Source organism: Pygocentrus nattereri, chromosome 9 (assembly GCF_015220715.1).
Source record: "Pygocentrus nattereri isolate fPygNat1 chromosome 9, fPygNat1.pri, whole genome shotgun sequence".
In the NCBI taxonomy this organism is placed as follows: domain Eukaryota; kingdom Metazoa; phylum Chordata; class Actinopteri; order Characiformes; family Serrasalmidae; genus Pygocentrus; species Pygocentrus nattereri.
Window position 1 is genome coordinate 7,003,544 of NC_051219.1, and position 24,722 is coordinate 7,028,265.

Here is a 24,722-nt window from a genome sequence, read left to right on the forward strand (position 1 = left end):
CATTACTGCAAACAGCCACGCAGCGTTGAAGAGCTGGCAAAAGCAGTAAAAGTAATCATCAAAAGTGTGCAGAAAGAGGCCTTCAAGGAAAAACTTACCTGCATAGCTGGTGGAAAAGACATCCCCACTCACAGTCCTCTGCACAAACTCAGTCCCTACTGTGATAAAGAAGGAATGCTTAGAATAGGAGGACGGCTCAGACATGGCGATCTGGAATACAAAGAGAAACATCCTCTTGTTCTTCCAGGGGGTCACGTTGCGAAACTGCTCGTAGAGCACCATCACCAGCGAGTGATGCACCAGGGTCGAGTTTTCACTGAAGGAGCAGTGCGATCTGCTGGATATTGGATCATTGGAGCAAGAAGATTGATCAAGCATGTCCTGCACAACTGCATCACCTGCAGAAAACTCAGAGGCCGAGCAAACACTCAGCTGATGGCAGACCTACCACCTGATCGCTTGAGCATGGAACCTCCCTTTACCTTTGTGGGCCTAGATGTATTTGGTCCTTGGCCAGTTGTCACGCGGCGCACCAGGGGAGGCCATGCAAACAGCAAGCGGTGGGCCGTCCTTTTCACGTGTCTTAGTACACGCGCCATCCACATTGAGCTGATTGAGTCAATGGACTCCTCAAGTTTCATTAATGCCTTCCGGAGGTTCATCAGCTTGCGTGGACCTGCCAAACAGATCCGATCAGACTGTGGTACCAATTTTGTTGGTGCTTGCAGGGAGCTGGGGTTCCTGCAGACAGACCCGAACCTGTCCAACATCAGAAGGTACCTCGGAGAAGAAGGTTGCACGTGGGTCTTCAACCCACCTCATTCCTCTCACATGGGAGGCAGCTGGGAGAGAATGATTGGGATATCCAGACGCATCCTAGATGCAATGTTTCTCCAGTCTAGCCATGTTCAATTGACACATGAAGTGCTTTCCACTCTCATGGCAGAGATAACAGCCATAATCAACGCCAGACCATTGTCCCCTATCACGACAGACCCAGACTCACCTTTCCTGCTCACGCCAGCAATGCTCCTTACCCAAAAGGTCTACTCTCCTCCTCCTTTCCCAGGTGGTTTTGACGGAAAAGATCTGCACAGGCAGCAATGGAGGCAGGTGCAGCATCTCGCGGACATATTTTGGAACAGATGGAGACGGGAGTATCTTGGGACGCTTCAGAGCCGGAGGAAGTGGCAGGCCGACCGGCCAAACCTCCAAGTTGGGGATTTGGTGTTGCTGAAAGACCAGCAAGTGAATCGCAACGAATGGCCAATTGGGCTCATCCACAACACCTTTCCAGACAAAGATGGTAAGGTCAGAAAAGTCGAGATCAAGATCTTCAAGAATGGAGCAGCTAAGACCTACCAGAGGCCTGTATCTGAAACGGTGCTTCTCATGTCCCGCGACACCTTAGAGTCCCAGGACTGTGTTTAGAGACTTTAATTGTGCGTTCACTTAAGATAGTTTGCAGTTGTAGTGGTATCTCACAATACCAGGCGGGGAGTGTCACGGCATTGGAACCTTTTTGGGTTTTGGCGCCACCTAGTGTTTTCTAGTGGGGGAAATATTCATTATTAAGCCTGCTTTTATTTTGACACTTACCTTCAGTTGATGCAACTTCCTGTGATGTCATATTCAGCTAGAGGAGGAAGTTCATTACTTCAGTTGAGTCAGACCATGCCAAGGTGAAGGGGTGCTCATCCTTAGGTTGTTCTTGCCCTTGGAAAGGCTTTGCTTGTAAGTTAATAATGTTTGTAATTTTGTGTATTAAGGACCAATTTATGCCTTATGCATCTTAAGTTAATTTGCAGGAGAACAATATATAATTTTTTGTGTAAATAGAATGTCTGAAGAGTTTCAGCAAGTCATGTAGCGCTAGCAAGCTAGCATGTTCGTTTCCTCATACAATGCGTATGCTACTGTGAGTGTATGGAGAAAGACAAAGCAAACATACCTTTATGTACATTTCTGTTTGTTTATTTAGTTTTACGAATCCCAAGGAAGAATTCTGTGTATCTGAAGATTGGAGTAAACTTTCAAAACTCACTTCTGCCTCAGGAATTCATTCTGTCGTTAGCTGTCTGTCTAGTCAAGTAAATGAGCGCCTGATAAGGACAGAACAAGCAGTGTGAAAACTTCCTGACTCTTCAGCCACTGAGTGATCAGGAGCTGCTGGGTACACTCAATGCACTTTCTAATTAACAGTTAAATGTCCCTTCAGCCACACCAGAGCAAATATACCCTGCCGAACGGGAAATCCCATAAGTTCCTCACAAAATCAAGAATGGCACTCAGCTGGACTGACATGGGCGGTAAAGTTAACTTTTATATGGCCACAGACTGAACAAATTTACCCACAAATGCCTTGGTCAACTCTCAACCAGAGGTGGTACGACCATTGCTGCAGAAGTGGTCGACAGTCTGGACTGAGAGGTTGGGATCCATTCTGGTAGTAAAACATCGTGTCATCACTACTGATGAGGTTCCTGTGAAGAGAAGAGCCTACCACAAATCAATCCAAAAGCAGAACATTATCAAAGAACACATCGAAAACAAAGGTTCTTAGGCTTGGTTGGCTGGTATCATAAATTCATCCCTAACCTGGCCGACATGTCTGCACCACTGAACAACTTAAAGAAGAAAGGCATGTGTTGGGAATGGTATGCAGACTGTCAAGAAGCCTTCACAAAAATGAAAAAGGCTCTTCAATCTGCTCCAGTGCTGGCTCGACCAAGGCCCAAGGTCACTTTTTGATTTCAAACTGACGCTAGTGATGTAGGACTTGGGGCTGTCCTTACCCAGGAAATGAGGTAGGAGGTCATCGTGTATGCCTCTCAGGTACTGCAAGGAGCAGAGCAAAGATATTCCACCTCCGAGAAAGAATGCTTGGCCATTGTATGGGCAGTAGAAAAATGGTGGCATTATCTGGAGGGAGCGGTGTTTAATATCTTCACAGATCATAGTGCCCTTACATGGGCATTCAACTCCCCCAGGACTGTGTCTAGACTGACCTGATGGACTCTAAGACTCCAAGCTTTTGACTTCAGAGTGCATTATAGGAACGGTTGTTGCAACATTGTGACAGATGCTCTATCAAGAGCTCCGTCTATTTTAGAAGGAAACCTCTGTGTTGCAATGGCCAGAACCTATTGGTGTGATTTGCCAACCTCGCTGCATGAAATTGGTGTAGCTCAGAAAAGCAGTCAGATCTGTGAGCAAGTAAAGGAATCTTATCAGAGCACCAAAATAGGTCGAATGCACTACCAAGAACAGCAAGGGGTTTTATATCGGGGTGTGCCTTCCAGGTTTGGAGGATACAATTATCAATTAGTGGTCCCTGAAGAAATTACAGGGCAATTCCTACAGTACTTCCATAATAGCCCTTTTAGGGGTCACCTTGGCCGGATGAAAACCCTCAGGAAGATTCTGGAGGTGGCTGGAGGTGGTCTACTATAAGAGGAGATGTCTGGAAATATGTAAAGGAGTGTGTGACTTGTCAACAGTATAAGAGCTCCAATACTAAACCAGCTGGATTATTACAACAACCCAAGGTCCAGCAACCAGGAGAAATGATCGGAGTGACCTTTACCTTTGAGTCATTCCAGGAACACTATGCTGATGGTTATTGTGGATTATTATTCCAAATGGGTGGAATTATTCCCATTAAAAGACGCAAAGGCTCTGCGGGTTTGCCAAATACTCCATGATGACACAGTGGATGAGTGATGTGATGGCCAACTCAACTGCTAGCGAAACCGATGAGTGTTGAGCAACCTTACGTGGAACTTGAGACCGCTGGGTCTCTGCCATTCAACCTTCGCTCATGGGGAACTGCACACTGGATGGCTGAATCCCTTTATTGATTTCAGAGCAGTGAGCACTTTGTATATATTGTATCTGTGTGTTTATGTATATTCATGCTATTGGATGAATTATGTGGGTGTTTGGGGAAGGACTGCAGTAGTAAATAGATCATTAAAAGCCGTGTCTGCTGTGGGAAAGAGTTGTTTGCGTGGTGAGCTCAATTGAGAGTGGTATATTGTGCCGCCACAAACTTAATGGTGTTTGTAAGAGCATTCTTTGTGGAACCCTATCAAACTAAAATTAACCAAAGTACAGGGTAAGAATACAAGGTGCTTTATACAAGATACGCTAGGAAGTCTTATATAATCATCTAACCATGAAAACTGCAGTTTGTTAACCCCTTGAACCTTTAAATGCATTTAGCAGACATTTATTGGGTTTTATAACTAAGGAACCACTTAACGCTGAGAAACACACATCACAGTTGGTAGTACGTACTATTTTTAAAGATTGCACTACAGCATGTGGAGTAATTCACTTTCATATCATCAACAAGCGGTTCATGTTTTTAGGAAGTTTTCCTTTTAAATTTTACCTTCATAGGTTGTTATGAATGTATTATTATGAGTAACGCCTGTATTCTGCACTATTTCTTAATGTAAACATTAACCAAACAGTTTTTTCTTACATGTTTAGTGTTTCTGTAGCTCCTGCTGAAGATTCAAGTAACATAATTCTAAGGAAATTTTTCATTTTTAGGTGGAAGGTTGACCTCCAAAATAAGTGGCTCAGGGGAACACAAGACTGAAGAACTTAAGAGGTGAAACTTCACATGAAGCATGAACGTTGTTACACTGACTGTATGAGACTCTCGTGCACCTGGACGTGAATCTCAGAAAAGTGAATAGAGAATCGAGAGAACAGAGGATCTCAGTAGTCAGACAAATTGGTCAGGATATTTCACTGATAAAAGTGACTGCTGTCATTTTACCTTTGAGCTTAACTTCTTTCTGGTAACTGCTTAATCAAACTGATCCATGCTTCCTGCACCCCTAATCTGTACTACAAACCCAGTTCCAAAAGAGAGTTTTCATTTTACAGGGTCCCAACAGTGTCCATATTTTGGAATTAGGATTGTAAATACATGCTAAGTACAAATATTGTGCTTGCATCACATTGCTCCAGCGTCTTTGAATTTTCCCATTCCACCTTAAATTTTAATTGAAACTAGGTTTCAACTTGGTTTATATGTGTTTTACTGCATTAATATCAGCTTAATGAGGAATATGATCTGTGTTTAACCCTGTTGCCCATTCATTTCTGGGTAAAACAGCTTATATAGTATCTAATCTGACAGCCTGATGTGGGAAAATAACCTTTTCTGAAGATTTAGCACTGACTTTGATTAATATTGTGTTAAAAAAACACCAAAGAAGAAAGTGAAGTTTTAAAGATTTTCAATTCATTCACAGAAAGTGTGTAATACACGTGTGTCACTCTGATGTGTGTCGGCCAAATGTAGAAGGAAAAAGTAGCAGCTTTCACTTCACCTTCTCCAAAGAGTGTTTAGAGAAATGACTGAGTGTAATAAGAGATGAAGTCACTGTGTGATGGTGGGAGACGCAGTAAAGACTACGGCTCTTAACAGATGGTTGAATGTGTTTTAGTCTGAGAAAGCGCAAGAGACCAGACTCTCCTGAGCCCAGCTGTGTGTCTATGAAGAGGGATCAGTCAATGGGTAGAGGCATAGACTTCAAACAGGGAGAGTCTTCACCTGAACTGAGGTGAGTACAGTATCATGGATATGTGACCACGCTGAATAGAGAGAGTAAAAGACCACTGTAAAAGAATTCTCAAATGGCTCCAGAGTTATGATTTTACCACAGATGAATTGTGCTGTTTATAAGTTACTCGGCAACAAATTATGTACAACCCCAATTCCAATGAAGTTGGGACGTTGTGTAAAGCATGAATAAAAACAGAATACAATGATTTGCAAATCCTTTTCAACCTATATTCAATTGAATACACTACAAAGACAAGATATTTAATGTTCAAATGGATAAACTTTATTGTTTTTTGCAAATATTTACTCATTTTCAATTTGATGCCTGCAACATGATCCAAAGAAGTTGGGACAAGGGCAACAAAGGACTAAGAAATTTGAGGAATGCTCAAAAAAACACCTGTTTGGAACATTCCACAGGTGAGTGTCATGATTGGGTATAAAGGGAGCATGCCTGAAAGGCTCTGTTGTTCACAAGCAAGGATGGGGCGATGTTCACCACTTTGTGAACAACTTCGTGAGGAAATAGTCCAACAGTTTAAGAACAACGTTTCTCAATGTGCAATTGCAATGCATTTATGGATATCATCATCTACAGTCCATTATATCATCAAAAAATTCAAAGAATCTGGAGAAATCTCTGCAAATAAGCGGCAAAGGCGGAAAACCAACATTGAATGCCCGTGACCTTCGATCCCTCAGGCAGCACTGCATTAAAAACCGACATCATTCTGTAATGGATATTCCCACATGGGCTCAGGAACACTTCAGAAAACCACTGTCAGTGAACACAGTTCGTCGCTCCATCTACAAGTGCAAGTTAAAACTCTGCCATGCAAAGCGAAAGCCATATATCAATAAATCCCAGAAACGCCGCCGGCTTCTCTGGGCCCGAGCTGAGATCTGAGATGGACTGACGCAAAGCGGATAAGTGTGATCTGATGAGTCCACATTTCAAACCGTTTTTGGAAATCATGGACATCATATCCTCCGGGCCAAAAAGGAAAAGGACTGTCTGGATTGTTTTCAGCGCAGAGTTCAAAAGCCAGCATCTCTGATGGTGTGGGGGTGTGTTAGTGCCCATGGCATGAGTAACTGACATCTGTGAAGGCACCATTAATGCTGAAAGGTACATACAGGTTTTGGAGCAACATATACTGCCATCCAAGCAACGTCTTTTTCAGGTACATCCCTGCTTATTTCAGCAAGACAATGCCAAACCACATTCTGCACGTGTTACAACAGCGTGGTATCATGGCCCGACATTTGTTTGACCACCAAGCCTAAGTACTATTTATGGTTTGTAAAATAAAACTAATTCAATTGTTTGTTGAAAGAAAATAAAAAAGAAACTAAAAAATGCAAGAAGACTCTTCAGAATTCAGAAGTGCAGGTTCTTTATACCTTTTGAGCATGGAGAATGTTCCTCCAAAGGCCTTCGGACGACACTCACACATATACAGAGTTTGTACACATGTTTTATACCCTCGGTGAAGGTGGGGTGACATCGCCCCACCTCTTTTTGTCATCTCCTGATTTCACAAAACCACCATTATATCCAAATTGACCTTCATACGTCTATCATATAGGGTCTTGTGTGAACCATTATCTCCAAGTCTAGTCTGAATCCTTTTTTTAAAAAAAACATTGTGCCAAGCGCATGCTGGTACTTTTCCATCTCGGCTTTTGACCTTGAAAGGTTCACAAGTTCCCTCACTCCCTATAAAGTGTCTGTCTTCTCTCTTACACCCTACTGAGGAAGCTTGTTTTAGGGCACTTGCTCCAATGTGCTAGGCCTTTATTTATGATCTATCCTGTATAATACATGGCATTTTAATTTTAAGAATCTTTAATTTACATCAGTGGCTTCATAGTAAAAGAGTGTGGGTACTAGACTGGCCTGCCTGCAGTCCAGACCTGTCTCCCATTGAAAACCTGTGGTGCATTATAAAGCGCAAAATACGACAACGGAGGCCCCGGACTGTTGAGCAACTGAAGCTGTACATCAAGCAAGAATGGGAAAGAATTCCACCTACAAAGCTTCAACAATTAGTGTCCTCAGTTCCCAAAAACTTATTGAGTGTTAAAAGGAAAGGTGATGTAACACAGTGGTAAACACGCCCCTGTCCCCACTTCTTCGGAACGTGTTGCAGGCATCAAATTCAAAATGAGTGAATATTTGCAAAAAACAATAAAGTTTATCTGTTTGAACATTAAATATCTCGTCTTTTTCGTGTATTCAATTGAATATAGGTTGAAAAAGATTTGCAAATCATTGTATTCTGCTTTTATTTATTTATTTTTTTTACACAACGTCCCAACTTCATTGGAATTGGCGTTGTACCAGTACAGTTATTGCTAGTGTGACACTTGCAACGTGTTAAGCAGCCATCTATGCCACCTAGGGAATTTCACCCCACTGAAAACAGCACACAGAGTCGTTTGTAAATATTCTATAAGAAACCCTTAAAAGATGGCCAGAGATGTGAACCTTTGACATTGAATGAAACCATAAAAAGATAATACAACTGTTAAATACCTTTTAAAACTGAAACCGCAGTTCTTAGAATAGTAAAGAATTAAAAAAAAAAAAAAAAAAAAAAAAAACAGGCAGGACAAGTATACTGGCTGCACAATTTCCACACAAGGAGCAATTACTGTGTTGGTTGGGCAAGGACTGCTTCAGCCATTTTTACTCCAACCTCCAGAAACCTAAAAATCACACCAGTGCACACACACACACACACACCCCCCTTTAAAAAAAAAAAAGTGCACGTGAATCCAGCACATTACACCTACCACCACTGCACACAAAGTGTACATGGATGAGGAGAGAAGAAGCCGTCCGAAGGTCACCAGCCCATAAGAAGTGCTGCAGGTACTGACATACTCTAGAAACACAAGGGAAATAATAGTCCGCACCAATTGACTACAAGCTACTAAAACTAGAAGCAATGCTTTTAGCAACAATACTCCAACCAATATACTTTTACCTTCTCAAAGAGAAAGAAAATGTTAATTAGAAATGTTAACCCAAAACAAAATGATTCAACAAAATTTAAATATACCCACTAATGAAGTGGAGCATTACAAAGTAAGCAGAAAACAAACCTCAAAGTTTGACTACAAAAATAATAAAAAGGCTAACAATCCAAAATAACCAAAAAGAAAAAAAAACAGCAAAAAGGTAAAACAGCAGTGGCTCCAGTCCAAGGCTCTGTGCTTTAATACACTGGAGCCCACCTAGGCTTGCCAAAGGGCGACACTCCACACCAGGACCTGGTCATGATTTAAGCAGATAATGTAAATAGAAAAAGTAAATGTAAACCTTGGAGTTGTCAAGAGTTAAAAGCAAAAGCAGCTTCAGATGGAAGTTAAACTGTAAGGGTGAATATTCTCTGCTGCAGTCTGGGGCAGAGAGCGCTCCTCAAGAACCTGTTTTCCGGCATGCCAGCGCTCAAACCCACCCGTATTCAGGCGCAAGGGCACACGAAACCACCCGTATTTAGCGTGGTTAAGCGTGCGGTCGCAGCCAACCACACCTTCAGGGCTGTAACAGCCCAGTTAAACACTCAGCTGCACGCCGGCGCGCTGTTATGCTGGAGCTAATGTAGCTGGGTGCTAACACGTGGAGGACGCACCCGTAAGCAGGCAGCGCCCTCAGCGCGCACACTCCTGGCACAGAGCCCTGCAGCACAGACTCAGCAGTTAAGACAGTGGAGACTCGAGGCACGCTGCCTCACTTATACTGCTGCAGCTGATGATCTTCACCCGAGGAACTACAGAGCCAGAAGAGGACGCAGCACCTCAGCTACAGTGGCCATCGAGGCCCACGTGGTTTTCATGGCAGGCAAAATAGCAAATTCTACCGGTTACACTAGTCCTAGTAACATAGAGTAGATTTACTCTATTATTGTTTTATTTGAGCTGAATTTGGTTTGGACAAGTGAGAAATTTAAAGAAAAAAAAAAAAAATAAATAAATAAATGAGTGGAGAAACAATCCATGTGCAGATGCTCCCAGACAGGTGTGCTGGATGATAGAATTAAGTAAATATCCCACTGTGCTCTGGGGCATGTATACAAATGCTGAGCTGACCCATCTGACCTCAGGTTTGGATGACTTTAACCTGTTCCCCACGTTAAAAAATGGGACATTTCATTAATTATGATATAAACAGGAATTTGCATCATCTTCTTGTTTTCTGCAGAAAAACCATCAAACAAGTCAGTGTTTTTATTCTGTTTTCTCAAATTACACACAAAACCCTGATCTGACTGCAGTAAAGCTCGACTGTTCAACACTGTTACCAACATTATTACTAGAATAAAAATGTCTTTTTAATTTATGCGAACTATATGGTAATTAGTAGTTAGCATGCAGCATGTGCTCCCTGTCAAGCTAGTGATACCTGAGTGCTGCTTATTTTAGGCTAAAATCACAAACATTTATATCCATCAGTTCATTTAAATGAAATGAATCAAATAAATGACATGAAAAGCACTTAAAACCAATAGTTTAATGAAAACATTTAAATTGATTAAACTAAGTTGAAAAATTGTTTTATATGTATTTTTACTGCATTAATGTCAGGTTAATGAGGAATATGATCTCTGAGTTTAACCCTGTTGCCCATTGATTTCTGGGTAAAACAGCTTATATAGTATCTAATCTGACAGCCTGATGTGGGAAAATAACCTTTCCTGAAGGTTCAGCACTGACTTTGATTAATACTGTGTCAAAAACACCAAAGAAGAAAGTGAAGTTTTAAAGACTTTCAAGCCATAAAATGAAGTCCATTCACAGAAAGTGTGTAAAACATGTGTGTCACTCTGATGTGTGTCGGCCAAATGTAGAAGGAAAAAGTAGCAGCTTTCACTTCACCTTCTCCAAAGAGTGTTTAGAGAAATGACTGAGTGTAATAAGAGATGAAGCCACTGTGTGATGGTGGGAGACGCAGTAAAGACTACGGCTCTTAACAGATGGTTGAATGTGTTTTAGTCACTTTCAGAGTGAGAGACCAGACTCTCCTGAGCCCAGCTGTGTGTCTATGAAGAGTGATGCATCAATGTTCAGAGACACAACCTTCAAACAGGGAGAGTCTTCACCTGAACTGAGGTGAGTACAGCATCATGGATATTTGTTACCCCCCTGAATAGAGGGAGTAAAAGACCACCTGTAAACACCAGTGCAGTTTCCCCATAGATGGCTTTATCTAGAATGAGGAAAAAATGGTGCTCGCCCCCTACTGTCTGGATCGAGGCATAGCCAATCCATCTCAGATCACTATAATAAGAGCTACTGGTAGATTCCCTGTTTAAGAGAAGAGCTGAGCTTTATGTCTGTTAATCCTCTTTATCATGGATTAACCATCATTTTCCTACTTTTTACACATGAATTCTCAAATGGCTCCAGAGTTATGATTTTACCACAGATGAATTTTTCTATTTATAAGCTACTGGGCAACAAATCATGTACCATTATAGTTATTATTAGTTCTAGTAACGTAGAGTAGATTTACTCTATTATTGTATTTTCTGAGCTGAATTTATTTTGAACAGGTGCGAAATTTAAAGAAAAATAAATAAATAAACGAGTGGAGAAACAATCAGTGTGCAGATGTTTCCAGATACTGCAGATACTGTGGCCTTTACAGTCACACAGTCTCAACCCAGTTGAACAGCTATGGGAGATTTTGGAGCAGCGTGTTAGACAGCGCTCTCCATCTCCAACTGAGGGAATATCTTCTGGAAGAACTGTGTTCACTTTAAAACAATTAATGAATGCATTATATATGCATTTCTTAATTGTTTTAATATTAGTACAATTAACCTGAAACATGAATAGCATGAAAAGGAAAAACATTAGTAATGAAATCAACACAACGACTTGTCCATGTTTACACTGACCGCCTGTCAGTCATTCTGTAAGACCCTCCCCTAAACCAGAAGACTCCACACCTATATGTCTGCTTAACAAAAGGTTCTTGCAATTTGGTGGAAAAACACACTTTGCTGTTAAACATCTAAAAAAATTCTCTTGGCTAAAAAAATCAACACTTTTCAAAGATGGAATTGTGGATAAAGCAACATTTCCCCTGGACAGGTATGTACAAAGCAGTGCTTATAAAGAGTTACACTGTTTAAATCGCTGACTTTACATAATGAATCTAGTAATCAAAACTTAGGCAGGTAATGTAGCACTTTGGATGATCCACCTATACAGAGATGTATGTAGTATTAATCAATTAATCAAACTCCAATGCAGGTAATGAAGCTCAATAGATGAGGCTGAAACTGGCTTCTTATTCAGACGTTCCATTCCACCTTAAACGCTGCTGTAGAGGTGATATTTGCATCATTACAGCTCATTACACAAAAAAGACACTCTTGATTATTATTGAGCAGCAAATCAGTCTGAACAGAAAGCCAAGTGTTTATAGGCTTGTAACTTTTCAATCCTGACAAAAGAGACACGGGGGTTTGATGCTCAGACTAAGAGCTGCTGCTGTACAAAGACTGTAAGATAACATGATTAGAAGAAACATCTCTCTAAACAAAAATAATAATAGTACATCATCACAATTTACAGTAGAATAAATCAATACTCTGCTGAGGGGAGAGCAGCATTGTAGCCCTCTCCTGATAATCATATATTTTAGCTTGGTTCCTGAAAGCCATCAAACCACCCTGATATAAATTGGCTGATAGCCCTCCACTTCCTGCCTGTCCTCACTTGGATTCCAGCTTTGGCCACCTTTGGATCACTAGAGTACCTGAACTGCACCACTTCTCTAGCTCTTGAAACCTTGAATTCCTCTTCTAAGGATTTGAAGGGTAGCTGCAGTTTGTTGTTGTGCCCATAGAATGTGATATTGCTCCAGCTCTTTGGTAACCCAAGCCATCTCCGGAGGTGGTTTCTGACTTTCCTCTCTAAGGTCTCAACTGTAGAGATTGGGACGGCGTAGACGAGGAGGGGCCTTCCTGGGAAGGACACCGTGCTGGTAGACCCAAGCCATGAACTTTCCAGGTAGACCGGACTTGTCCATGAATTTCAGCCAGCCATCCAACTCTGCGCATGTTGACTGGATACATATTGAGTCTTTCAGAGAGCTGTCAAAAACGGCTTCTGTGTGATCGTTGGAATGGCTGTGCCTGCGATGTAAAGCTGGAACTTGTCCTCCACCTTTACTTTCCTCAGCATCATGGATCTTGATTTGGCAGGTTTGAAACGCATCTGGGTCACTGATGTCTCAGGGTATTCGCTGTGTAAATACATCTGCTGATGCATATGGACACATCATCATGTGATGCGGAAAAAAGAGATACAGCTGCTCCACGGCTGTTCGGCTCTACAATCAGAACCTCCCCAAGCAGAGACTCAGACACTCTCCATCATAAAAACACTATGGGTTCACACCTCACTCTATCATAGTGCACTCTATCTCGAACACACCACATAGACCTGCACCTTATCCTACTTCTAATTAATGTGCAATATCTGCTGCTGATAGAATGGTACAAGTGCAAAACATACACACGTTCTGTGCAATATCTGTAATTACTACTGTGCAATATCTACAATTTCTGTGCAACATCCAGTCATTACCTGCTCAAAAATATGCAATATAAATACAACTGCATGCGTAAACTGTAAATTTGTATAGTTTCTTAATTCTATTTTAATTTTTTATATTTTTCTGCTAACAGACACCTTGGTTATTTATTTATTTATATAGTATATCTTATATTTTGTATTTTGTATGATGCACATCTTTGTCTACTTACTACTCTTTATCTGCTTACTGTGTATTCTGCTGTAACAATGTAAATTTCCCCCAGTGGGATAATGAAAGTCTATCTTATCAGAGACTGTATGGTGTTGTATGGTGTCATGCCCAGGCACAGCTTGGTCATCAATGTGTCACCAGTCCAGTCTGGTAATCAGTCCATTCTAGTCTTGCCTGGTCAGTACTCCAGTCTGCAGTTCAGTCTGATGAATACATGGTCTGACATGAGATACTGGGGGTTGGGGGAGAAAGCTGACAATCAAAAGGTTGGGGAAGAAGGAAAGGGAGGAAGGGGTATGGGGTCAGGGGAAACACCAGGGATAAGGTGAGGTTATACATTTTGATCTGAGCTATGGGGGGTAATTTGGGGAAATTATCCTGTACAAATTGGCCAGTTGAATCCCTCACAAATTATATTACCAGGCCTGCTCTTTTAAAAGTAATCCAACTTGAATAGAGCTTTAGGTTTGAAAAGGACCACAGTCAATGTGCTCTATGTAGGCTGTATTGAGTGTTTTGATCTCCTCTCAAACCACATTTGCATAAAGCCATACTTTATCATCTATATCCAAATAGAAAGGAAATACTTGTAATAAACTGTCTACCTCATCACTAGAAATTGAAGTCATGACAGTGCTGAGTAATGCTAACCAACTCCATTGAATGGAATGAACTCCACTGGTCACTGTCGATTCTACAGCTTGCTTTGTGTTTATGGGTGGGAATGGGAGGGGATCCAATGACTAAAGATCATTCTTCACCTATTTAACTGGTAGAGGTTCACATGTCTTCAAATTACTCATGGAGCTTTAATGTATTTTATCATGGTAGTTTTACCTGTTGGTCTGTTTAGTGGTTTATGCTTTATGAATATGATATAGATGGTTTTTTTCCTGCTTTTCCATAGCACCCAAAAGAAGAGAGCAAAGACCACAATGCCTTGTCTGCAGTCCATATTCCAGGTGTGTGTTTGTACATGTATATGCATACATGTTTGGGTAAAATTTGTATTTTCTCCTGAGAATTTCACTTTATTCTCCAAACGAATATAGTACATCCAATCTTGGTTACATACAGTTAGGTACCATTTTTCAGTTTTTCCAAATACATATTGTCCAGTTGTGTTTTGCTAAATTTACCATAGTAAACAATTAAAATAAAAAATAAAAAATTCTCCATATCTAAAAACAGTGGTAATTGGAATATAAAGTGTATAGCTGTGAATATTTCAGATAACAGCATGTTGCCTATATTCAGCTCCAGAATCATTGGCAGCCTTCATGAATATGAGCTACAGTCAGTATATTATATAAGTCACACGTGCAGTGAGTGACATGTCCAGCATAAAGAAATGGGTCAGCAGCATATTTTAATTTCTACACTGTGATCTGGAACAACAACAGAAACATGTTTTCTTCAGTAACACTTCGCTGGCCTTCTCTGGAGAGAATAAGAGCACTGAGCTGTTTTCTGTAATGCTTATCAAAGGTGGAGAACACTTGTTGAGGGGTCTCAGACCACTCCTCCACGTTTCCACTTCCTTAATGTTCTTCAGTCTTCATTTGTGGACGTCCCTCTTCAGTTCACACACAAGTTTTCAGCTATATAATATGTAGTGAACTGATGTAATTTGAGCAGTGTGTTGTTTTTATAAAGTGTTGTATTAAATAAAAAATCTCTGCAGACCAGTTTTAAAGTTTCTCAGTGGTCCTGATGTGAGAACCTCTGAACTATGACATGGTGGTGTTTCAGCTGTTCTCTGTTAATGTTTATGTCCAATCAGGAACTGGAGCACAAAGTCATCTCTCTGGTGAAGAATCAGCTGAAGAGGTTCAAGAAGGCACTGAGTCCAGATTTCCCAGCATGCTCTGAGAGGGAGGTGGAGGATGAGGTGGATCAGACTCTCAGAGAAGGAACACTGCAGATCGCATTGCACGTCCTGAGGAACATGAAGCAGACAGACCTCGCCAGCACACTACAGACCAGTAAGAACTCTGTCCCACTGGAACACTGAGCAGTTCTGGAAAGCCTGTATATACAGTGGTGGTCTTTGCATGAGGCTTAGGGTCTCCTTGAAAATGAAAAAATCTTACTGTATTGGCAGATACATTTCATTTGTGTTCATTTCTTATAACAAAAATGTCTAGAAATAATTTAAAATGAAAAAAAATTCCTTTTTTTAAAGACATATTGTGTATTATGCTTATTTTGTTAAACTTGAAAACATACCTTTCAATCTTGTAGTAAAATAGAAGATAAATGTAGGATTCAGGCTTTTTAAAAAAAAAAAAAATCGTACCCCAATCTCGAACTTGGATATTGAAATTTTGTGCAGTGTTGTCGGCTGTGCCACTCAGGGACCACCCAGAGCATCAACAAGTTTACAAATGTGCCACCAGGGGGCCTGATTCCTATCTTTAGCCTAGAATATATAATATAATATAATATAATATAATATAATATATTATATTTTAGCCTTTAATATCTAAATTGATTGTGGTTATTTCATTTTGCGGATGGTTCCTAGACAAGAGAACCATAGAGCACAGTTCAGTTTAATATTGTGCTCCGTGTTGATAGAAGGGTAATGTGTGTTACTGTGTGTGTAGTAAGGATGTCAGACATTAATATGTTTATTGTTATTGTTTATTGTAATTTTTGCAGAATTGGCTCCTGCTTGCCATCAAAAGTTCAAATCCACATTGAAGAAGAAATTCCAGAGAATTAATGAAGGAATCTCATATCATGGAGGCTCAACACTTCTGAATGAGATCTACACAGAGCTCTACATCACAAAAGGTGGGAGTATAGAGGTTAATAATGAACATGAGGTGAGACAGATCGAGACAGCGTCCAGGAGACCAGCAACACAGGAGAGACCCATCAACTGCAGTGACCTCTTTAAAGACACAGCCGTCAGAACTGTACTGACTAATGGAGTTGCTGGAATTGGAAAAACAGTCTCAGTGCAGAAGTTCATTCTGGACTGGGCTGAAGGAAAAGCTAATCAGGATATCCTCTTCATATTTCCACTTCCTTTTAGGGAGCTGAACTCAGTGAAGAGTAGAAAACTCAGTCTAGTTGATCTTCTTTGTCTCTTTTTCACAGACATAAAACAATTAAAACCAGCAGATTATTATCAGTACAAAGTCTTGCTCATCTTTGATGGTCTGGATGAAAGTCGACTTCCTCTAGATTTCCAGAACAATGAGAGCTTGTCTGATGTAACACAGTCAGCCTCAGTGGATGTGCTGCTAACAAACCTCATCAAAGGGAATCTGCTTCCCTCTGCTCTTATCTGGATCACCTCTCGACCAGCAGCATGTGGTCAGATCCCTCCTGAGTGTGTGGACCAGATAACAGAGGTACGAGGATTCAGTGACCCACAGAAAGAGGAATACTTCAGGAAGAGGATCAGTGACCAGAGTGTGGCCAACAGAGTCATCATACATATGAAGTCATCAAGAAGCCTCTACATCATGTGCCACATACCGGTCTTCTGTTGGATTGCAGCCACTGTTCTGGAGAGGATGCTGGGTGAAGCAGAGAGTGGAGAGATCCCCAAGACTCTGACTCAAATGTTCACACAGTTCCTGATCTTTCAGATCAAACACAAAGACCAAAAGTACCATGGAAAATGTGACACTGATCCTGGGCAGACTAGAGAGATTATTCTGGCTCTGGGAAAACTGGCTTTTCAACAGCTGGAAAAGGGCAACCTGATCTTCTATGAGGAAGACCTGAGAGAGTGTGGCATTGATGTCAGAGAAGTGTCAGTTTACTCAGGAGTCTGCACTCAGATCTTCAGAGAGGAGTTGGGGCTGCACCTGGGGAAGGTGTTCAGCTTTGTCCATCTGAGCGTTCAGGAGTTTCTGGCTGCTTTGTTTGTATTTTTCTCCTTTATTTCTCAGAACAGAAATGTGCTGGAACATCAAACACATTCAAAATCAACAATGACTGATTTTCTCAAGAGTGCAGTGGACAGAGCTTTACAGAGTGAGAATGGACACCTGGACCTTTTTCTCCGTTTCCTCCTGGGTCTCTCACTGGAGTCCAATCAGACTCTCTTACGAGGCCTGCTGACTCAGACAGGAAGCACTTCTAACTGCAGAGAGGAAACCGTTGAGTACATCAAGGAGAAGCTCAGGGAGAATCTCTCTCCAGAGAAATACATCAATCTGTTCCACTGTCTGAATGAACTGAATGACCACACTCTAGTGCAGGAAGTCCAGACATACCTCAACAGAGGAAACTCTTGCTGTCTAACAAGAGTCCGCCTCTCTCCTGCTCAGTGGTCAGCTCTGGTGTTTGTGTTGTTGAACTCAGAGAAAGAGCTGAATGCGTTTGATCTGACAAAATATGACCCATCAGACGAATGTCTTCTGAGGCTTCTGCCAGTTGTTACAGCATCCAGAAAAGCTGTGTGAGTATTTTCATTAATACACATTTTACTGCACTTCATATTTCTTGATTGACAAACAATGGTTTAATAATTTGTCTTTAGGAAATGCTATTTTCTAGTTTAGTAATGTGCTCTTCCACACATTCACTGAGATCTCACACATCTTCTCTTCTGTCTTTGGTTTTAGAAATGAGTCACAGTTCACTCTTTCTATCAGTCTCTTGGTCAGTTTCTTAGATTTGTAAATATGCTATAGCACATTGTAAAGTTGTTCAGAGGTGTCCCAGGCATAGTTACAGTTAATAGGCTATGAAAGATCGGCTGACTGAACCAGTTTGCAACAACGCCAACTTGTGGTGCATCTCTAGCTAGTTAGGAAAATCAAAGACAGAATCTCATCATTTCCTGAGTGATGCAGCTTAACAATGACCTTTCCCTGAATTTGAATTTGAGCTTCTGTTTTTCCCAGACAGACAGATTAACATCATAAGGTTACTGTCAGTGAACCACCTGAATTTGATTTTGAGACATTCATGGAGTCCAAATGGGAGGGTCAAGAATGCCCCCGGACCCCCTCCACCCTGTATTTTGCATCTTGCTTGTTGGCAATAGCACTTAACACTAATATGAATTGTGTTTTAATAAAAATGAAAAATGTGGTGGATATTGATTGATTAAAAAATCAGTGACCTTGATATGTGTAATGAATAATTTCAAAATGAAACTGAAAATGTAAGATTTTTGACAGTTTGCATAGATTAGGATTAGGAGTGCAATGATTATTCAACTTAGTCGACTAAAATCGATGAGCACATTAGTTTCCAGCTAATTGAGTAGGTGATTACTTGGTGCCGTCATTACACCTATTTGTTGTGCTCACTAGAAACGTTTTGACATCACCGCGCACTGGAGACAACAACAGTACGATGGGAGTCCTCAAAATTTGGGAGCAAAACTTAGAAAAAAGGTTGTCAGTTGTGCTGTTTGTAAAGCCGAGCTTAGCTGGCATGAGAACACATCCTCCATGTTGGAGTATCTGAAGAGGAAACACGTCGGCCCACTGGATGAAGAAGATTCATCTCAGTAAGACTCGCCCCGTCCCAAACCGCATACTAGCTCAATACATAGTTTGTAAAAATAGCGCATATACCATTAGAAGTGCAGTCATTAGTGTAGTGTATAAAGTACAGAAGTGTGTGGTTTGGGACAGTTGTGCTAGTGAGCTAGTTAGCTAATGCTAATGTTAAACTCTATTCTACTTCATGTTCTGAGCTGGAACATTATCTATTTCCAAATGCAGGTTCTCTGGTATCGTTAATGGAGTTGGACCAGAGGAGCCAGTAACTATAATTCACAGTGACCCAGATCACGTTCCAGATAATGCTGACACTTTTAAATACTGCATCATTGTCTTATCACCGAGGCCACTGGTGTGGTCAAACTCGGCGAACATGAGAGTGTTTGCTCTGTTTTCTGTTTTCTGTGGATGTTTGGCTCCACTCACTAACAGTTTAAGGAGGCAGTTCTCCGTGAACACATAGGGTAGCTGGACAAAGGGTGACCACTGAAATGAAGTGTTTACACAAAATCGTTCAAATTTCAAAACATTCTCCACTTTCCTATCCGTTCCATCACAGCACGGCTTCTCTGCAGTGGGGAGTATCTGCTCTCAGAGGAGAGAGCGGGACTCTCACAGGAGCATGGAGAGATACTGACTTTCGTCCATTTCACTAAAGATCTGTGACTGTAAAATTTAGTAAAGCAAAGTGTAGACAGACAGCAGAATGAACAGATCATAGACAGCACTGTGAAAATGTAGCATTTAAAGTTAGATTTGTTTTATTTACTTGACTAAAGAAAAAAAATTAGCAGTCTCATATTTTATTGCTGCTGCTTTGCAGCAATGCATTTTATTGCTTTACTTTCCTTGGTTGTCCATTTTGACAGGAAAAATACAATAGAGTTTTTTTATCTTTTGTATTAGCAGGAAAGTTAAGAATTCTTGAACGGTATTCATCTTTATTCTCTTCATTTTTAGTTAGTAAATGCATAAAACAACCTCAAGCCAAAATTAAAAAGCTAAAAGATACTTAAAAGGTAGTTGGTAATGTAGTGATTCATAATACGAATAATCGATTATTAGTTTCAGTAATCGATAGATTATTGGACTATGAAATTAATGGTTTGTTGCAGCCCTAACAGGGATATCTGTGCGATGCAGAGAAAGTTAAAAATACATTTGTTTAAAGCAGAGTTGATCACTGTAATGATCTTACTGGACTTCCTAAGAAAACAGTCCATCCTTTGCAGCAAATGCAGCAGAATGAATCCTAACAAAAACTAACCAGAGAGATCAGATCACTCCCGATTAGAAAGAGCTGCACTGACTGCATCTTCAGGATAGATTTAAAGCTCTACTAGTTTTTAAGGCTCTGAATGAGCTTAAAGCATCACTTACATCACAGAGTCTGTCTGTTTATGTTCCAGCATGAGATGTTAGATCTGCAGATACTGACCTTCTGCTAACACCTTCAGTAAAATCCAGAAAACGTGGAGAGACTCTTTCAGAGAGTAAAGCTCAGTGCACACATTTAACGTCTCTCTTTAACTTGGTGTTTCATTAAAATTCTGCGTCTTCATTGTTTATCTTTTTAATTTATGTTATTGTCTTATATGACTTTACAGCCTTGTTTCCAAAAAACATGGGTCCTTGTGCAAATTGAAAAAAAGAAACAGAATATATTAATTTTCAGATAATTTAATTAATTGACAATAGTATAAGGACAAAATATCAAATCTTGAAACTGAGAAATGTTGTTGTTTTTAAATATATGCCCATTTTAAATTGGATGCCAGCAACACGTTTCAGAAAAGTTGGGACGGGGGCCTGTTTACCACTGTGCTTCATCACCTCTTCTTTTAACAATATTATGTTAGTGTTTGAGATCTGAGGAGACCGACTGCTGTAGTTTTGTAAGGAAAATGTTTTGATTTTGGTAACCTTCACTGTAAAGAGTAAACAAGTCAGCAGATCAAGGTTTTTAAATAAATCATCTGATGAACCAAAAGCTCCAGCTCAGCTTCAGTACAGACCATCTCTACAGTACAGATTATAGTCCTTCAACAACACCACACAATAATTGTTGTTTTGTATACAGTGGTGATAAAAAGTGTAAATCCATTGAAATTACCAGTTTTCTACATTAAATGGTCATAAAATATCAAATCTTCAACTAAGTCACAAGTAGATAAACACAATGTAGCACAGCTAATAACATACAAACAATGAAAATCTTTCATGTGTTTATTGTTCACACCAATTAAACATTCACGGCGTTGGTGGACAAATTCATTGAAGTCTTGTATTTAATAACTGGTCTAAAGTCGTTTGACAGCTGCAAACAAACTGCTTTCAGTAGCTGCAGATCAGACCTGCACAACATTCATGAGGAATATTTGTATATATATATATATCTGAGCTTGTCTTTCCACCATATAGAGCTCATAGCAATAGTTTCAGAAGTTCAGAACATCAGCAGCTCCTCTTTTACTGTTTCAGACAAAAGCTTGGTTGATGTTTCTGTGGAGCTGAAAAGGTTTTCAGAAAGTTCACACATGAATGTTCTTCCAGCTGTTGAACCACCACTGGCTGACCATGTCATTTATTCGAGTGGTGTTAACTGGGGTTGAGGTCAAGGTTTTGAGCAGGCCAGTCAAGTTCTTCCGCACCAAATTCCACAAACCATTTCTTTACGGAGGGCAGTTTTTTATGAGATATTATCATATTAAGACAGGAAAATTTAGTTATTTATTTATTTGTTTTTTTACATTTGTTTAACTGTCAAGGCTATTAGCCATCTTGGACTCTCTTTTGTCTTGATAATAGTCCACACAGGTACTCAGGTTGTGTTCAAGCAAGAGAGAGATTAATATCATTATGTCTCTCTCTCTCCCTCTCTCTCTATTTCACTCACTCACACACACAATGTTTATAGTCTGATTTTTCTTGAAATGTCTTTTTTTCTGGTGAGTGTTTTGTAGGTCTGTTTGTATTTGAGGGTGTAATGATAATGTATCTGATATCGTTTCTATCACAGGCTGTCTCAGTGTCGTCTCTCAGAGAGAAGCTGTGCAGCTTTGGCCTCAGTTCTCAGCTCAAACACCTCAAGTCTGAGAGAACTGGATCTGAGTGGAAATAGTCTGTGTGATTCAGGAGTGACGCTGCTCTCTGCTGGACTGGAGGATCAACACTGTAAACTGGAGTCACTCAGGTATTAATTCATTGTACTTTTCTGCCTCCTTAACATACTTTGCTATTTCTGTGCTTTGTGTTCATATGTATGTATGTATGTTTGTGTTTGAAGGACCGAAAGAGAGACATGATGTTTATTTGTACTTCTAGTTATTTTACACCTTACTGAAAGTATAAGGAGTAAAAAGTGTGTCTTTTCTTTTGGAAATTCAAAAATATAAGAGTTTAAATTAAATATAACTAGTCTAAAGTCAAAGTCCTCTAAAATAATACTAAAATATAATAATGAAGTCCAGTTACTCAGATGAGGATGGGCAGGAGCTGACGGAGCCCACTGACATAAGAAAACAGGCTGTACGATTCTGTTCTGAATTATACAGAAGTGAGCACAAGAAGAATGGAGAACTGGCTTCAAGCTTTTATGTAGGTCTTCCAAAGGTCTCTGATCAGCTGAACGCAGAGCTGGAAAGGCCCCTGGATGAACAGGAGCTCCATGCTGCACTACAGAGCATAGAGGGTGGGACTGCCCCACGCATTGATGGCTTTCCGTTGAAATTTTATAAAGCCTTTTGGGTAGAGCTCGGTGCGGACTTGGCTGTTCTGAATGAGACCTTGGCGGAGGCTTCTCTGCCGTTGAGCTGCAGAAGAGCTGTGCTCACCCTCCTGCCAAAGAAGGGAGACCTGCAGGACATTAAGAACTGGAGACCGGTGAGTCTCCTGTCACCGATCTCAAGGTGTTCTCCAAAGCTCTGGCTATTAGGCTACGAGGTGTGATGGGGCATGTCATCCACTTAGAGCAGACCTACTGTGTACCAGGCAGGACAGTATTTGTCTAATCAGGAATGTTTTGGAAGTTTCCAATATTCTGGGTTTTGACTCTGGTTTCAGATTTTTGGGAATATTTTAGCTGCTAGGGTGAATTGGCGGAAGAGCAGGCCTTTGCAGTGGGGAAATGGGTGGTTTGCCCAGATTACCAGCTGGTATGAATTGGACAAGGAGTGGGATCAAGTATTTGGGTGTTTTCCTTGGGGATGAGCTGGGAAGAACTGGGAAGGGCATAGTGGAAAAGATGGAAGGTAGATGGGCACAATGGAAGTGGATTTACACACAAATGTCATTCACAGGGAGAGTGCTGGTAATAAATAATTTAACAGCATCACTCCTCTGGCATTGGCTGTCTTGTGTGGATCCTCATTTGCAAGCCATCATGGTGGACTTTTTTTTGGGACTGCCTTCACTGGGTCCCTCAGGGTGTGCTTATTCTGGCTAAAGAGGCAGGTGGACAGGGCCTTGTTCACCTGACAAGCAGACTAGCTAATTTTTGTCTGCAGTTTATTCAATCATTTTTGACAGGCTCGGTGGACATGGTGTGGAGAAAGGTGGCCAGCGTTATTCCACGTAAAGCAGATGGCCTTGGACAGGATACTGCTTTGTTTTTAATGGACTATATTTAATGGACCACCTTTTTATTGTGGATTGTTTAAGTTTTGGGCACTGTTTAAAATTAACAGACTAGAACCAAGTAGTTCCTGTTTCTGGCTGCTTGAGGAGCCACTGATCAAAGGGTCACGCCTGGACATTGTGAGTGAAGGTGTACCTGGCCTCACTCAGACTCTGTGTGCCTCCAGCATGGTCAAACTATGGTCAAAATGTCCTGTGGAACTAATAATAATGCCCAAATAAGTGTATGTTTTAGCTTATTCCATGCTGGTATTGTCAATTGTGTAAATATAATTCGTGTCATTTTCAGACCTCTTTTGAAAAATTACTATTTTGTTTTTTTGATGGTTTATTTTCAAAGCCCAATTTTTACAGAAGTTGTCCAATTTTTAAACTTTTTTGAAGCCCCTCTTTGGTAGGTAACAGTAGAACGCGGTCATCTGCATGGAGGAGGCTGTCAGCATTGACCCAACCCGGTCTTCCATGTGCATCTGTTTACATGTCCATGTGCTTCTTTGTTTGGTTTCCTCCCAGTTCGTCCCCCTTGTTTTCAAACTCCGCCCGATTGTTTCCACCTGTTTTTCCATCCCTTATCATCCCTGGGATATATAAGTCCCATGTTTGCCCTGGTCTGTACTGGTCTTTGTATGTACTTACTGTATTGTGTGCTCATGCTGTTTGGTTTATGTTTGATGTTTTGTATGGTTTTTGAATTTCTGGCCCCTGTTGTTTGTGTACTCTGTTCGTTTTCGTCATGTCTGTCCCTGAACCTGGACTGACCATGACCCTGGATTTGCCTGTAATAAATCTTGCTTTTCTCAGCCCGTGCGTCTGCCTCATCGTTCCCAAATGTTACAGAGGCATTTAGTTGTTGTTTCTCCTAAAGAGAGGGCGAGTATTTCATCACACTTGTCAGGTTTTCCACCCAGTTCATTGATGTTCACTGCTCAAAAAAATAAAGGGAACACTTAAACAACACAATATAACTCCAAGTAAATCAAACTTCTGTGAAATCAAAGTGTCCACTTAGGAAGCAACACTGATTGACAATCAAATTCACAGCTGTTGTGCAAATGGAACAGACAACAGATGGAAATCATTGGCGATTAGCAAGACACACTCAGTAAAGGAGTGGTTCTGCAGGTGTGGACCACAGACCACTGCTCAGTACCTTTCTGCTTTCTGGCTGATGTTTTGGTCACTTTTGAATGTTGGTGGTGCTTTCACACTCGTGGGACATCATGTGTCGCTC

General features: G+C 40.7%; 3 protein-coding genes across 3 annotated transcripts in view; 2 read left to right on the top strand and 1 right to left on the bottom strand.

Moving 5' to 3' along the window:
* LOC108414878 (NLR family CARD domain-containing protein 3-like) overlaps positions 1–17,803 on the top strand; it is a 35,561-nt gene extending 17,758 nt beyond the window's left edge. The window contains exons 3-8 of the mRNA XM_037540866.1: positions 4,561–4,621; positions 5,469–5,585; positions 10,589–10,705; positions 14,284–14,338; positions 15,160–15,361; positions 16,041–17,803. Coding sequence (XP_037396763.1) covers positions 4,561–4,621; positions 5,469–5,585; positions 10,589–10,705; positions 14,284–14,338; positions 15,160–15,361; positions 16,041–17,803 — 2,315 coding nt within the window. The remainder of the gene's footprint in view (positions 1–4,560; positions 4,622–5,468; positions 5,586–10,588; positions 10,706–14,283; positions 14,339–15,159; positions 15,362–16,040) is intronic.
* Positions 1–24,722, top strand: part of LOC108415618 (protein NLRC5-like) — an 802,877-nt gene that overhangs the window by 441,248 nt on the left and 336,907 nt on the right. Inside the window, 1 exon segment of the mRNA XM_037540830.1 lies at positions 21,876–22,049. Within this exon segment, the coding sequence (XP_037396727.1) occupies positions 21,876–22,049 (174 nt within the window).
* The window catches only part of LOC108415395 (NACHT, LRR and PYD domains-containing protein 3-like), an 843,678-nt gene that overhangs the window by 416,373 nt on the left and 402,583 nt on the right, over positions 1–24,722 (bottom strand). The gene's annotated exons all lie outside the window — the stretch shown is intronic.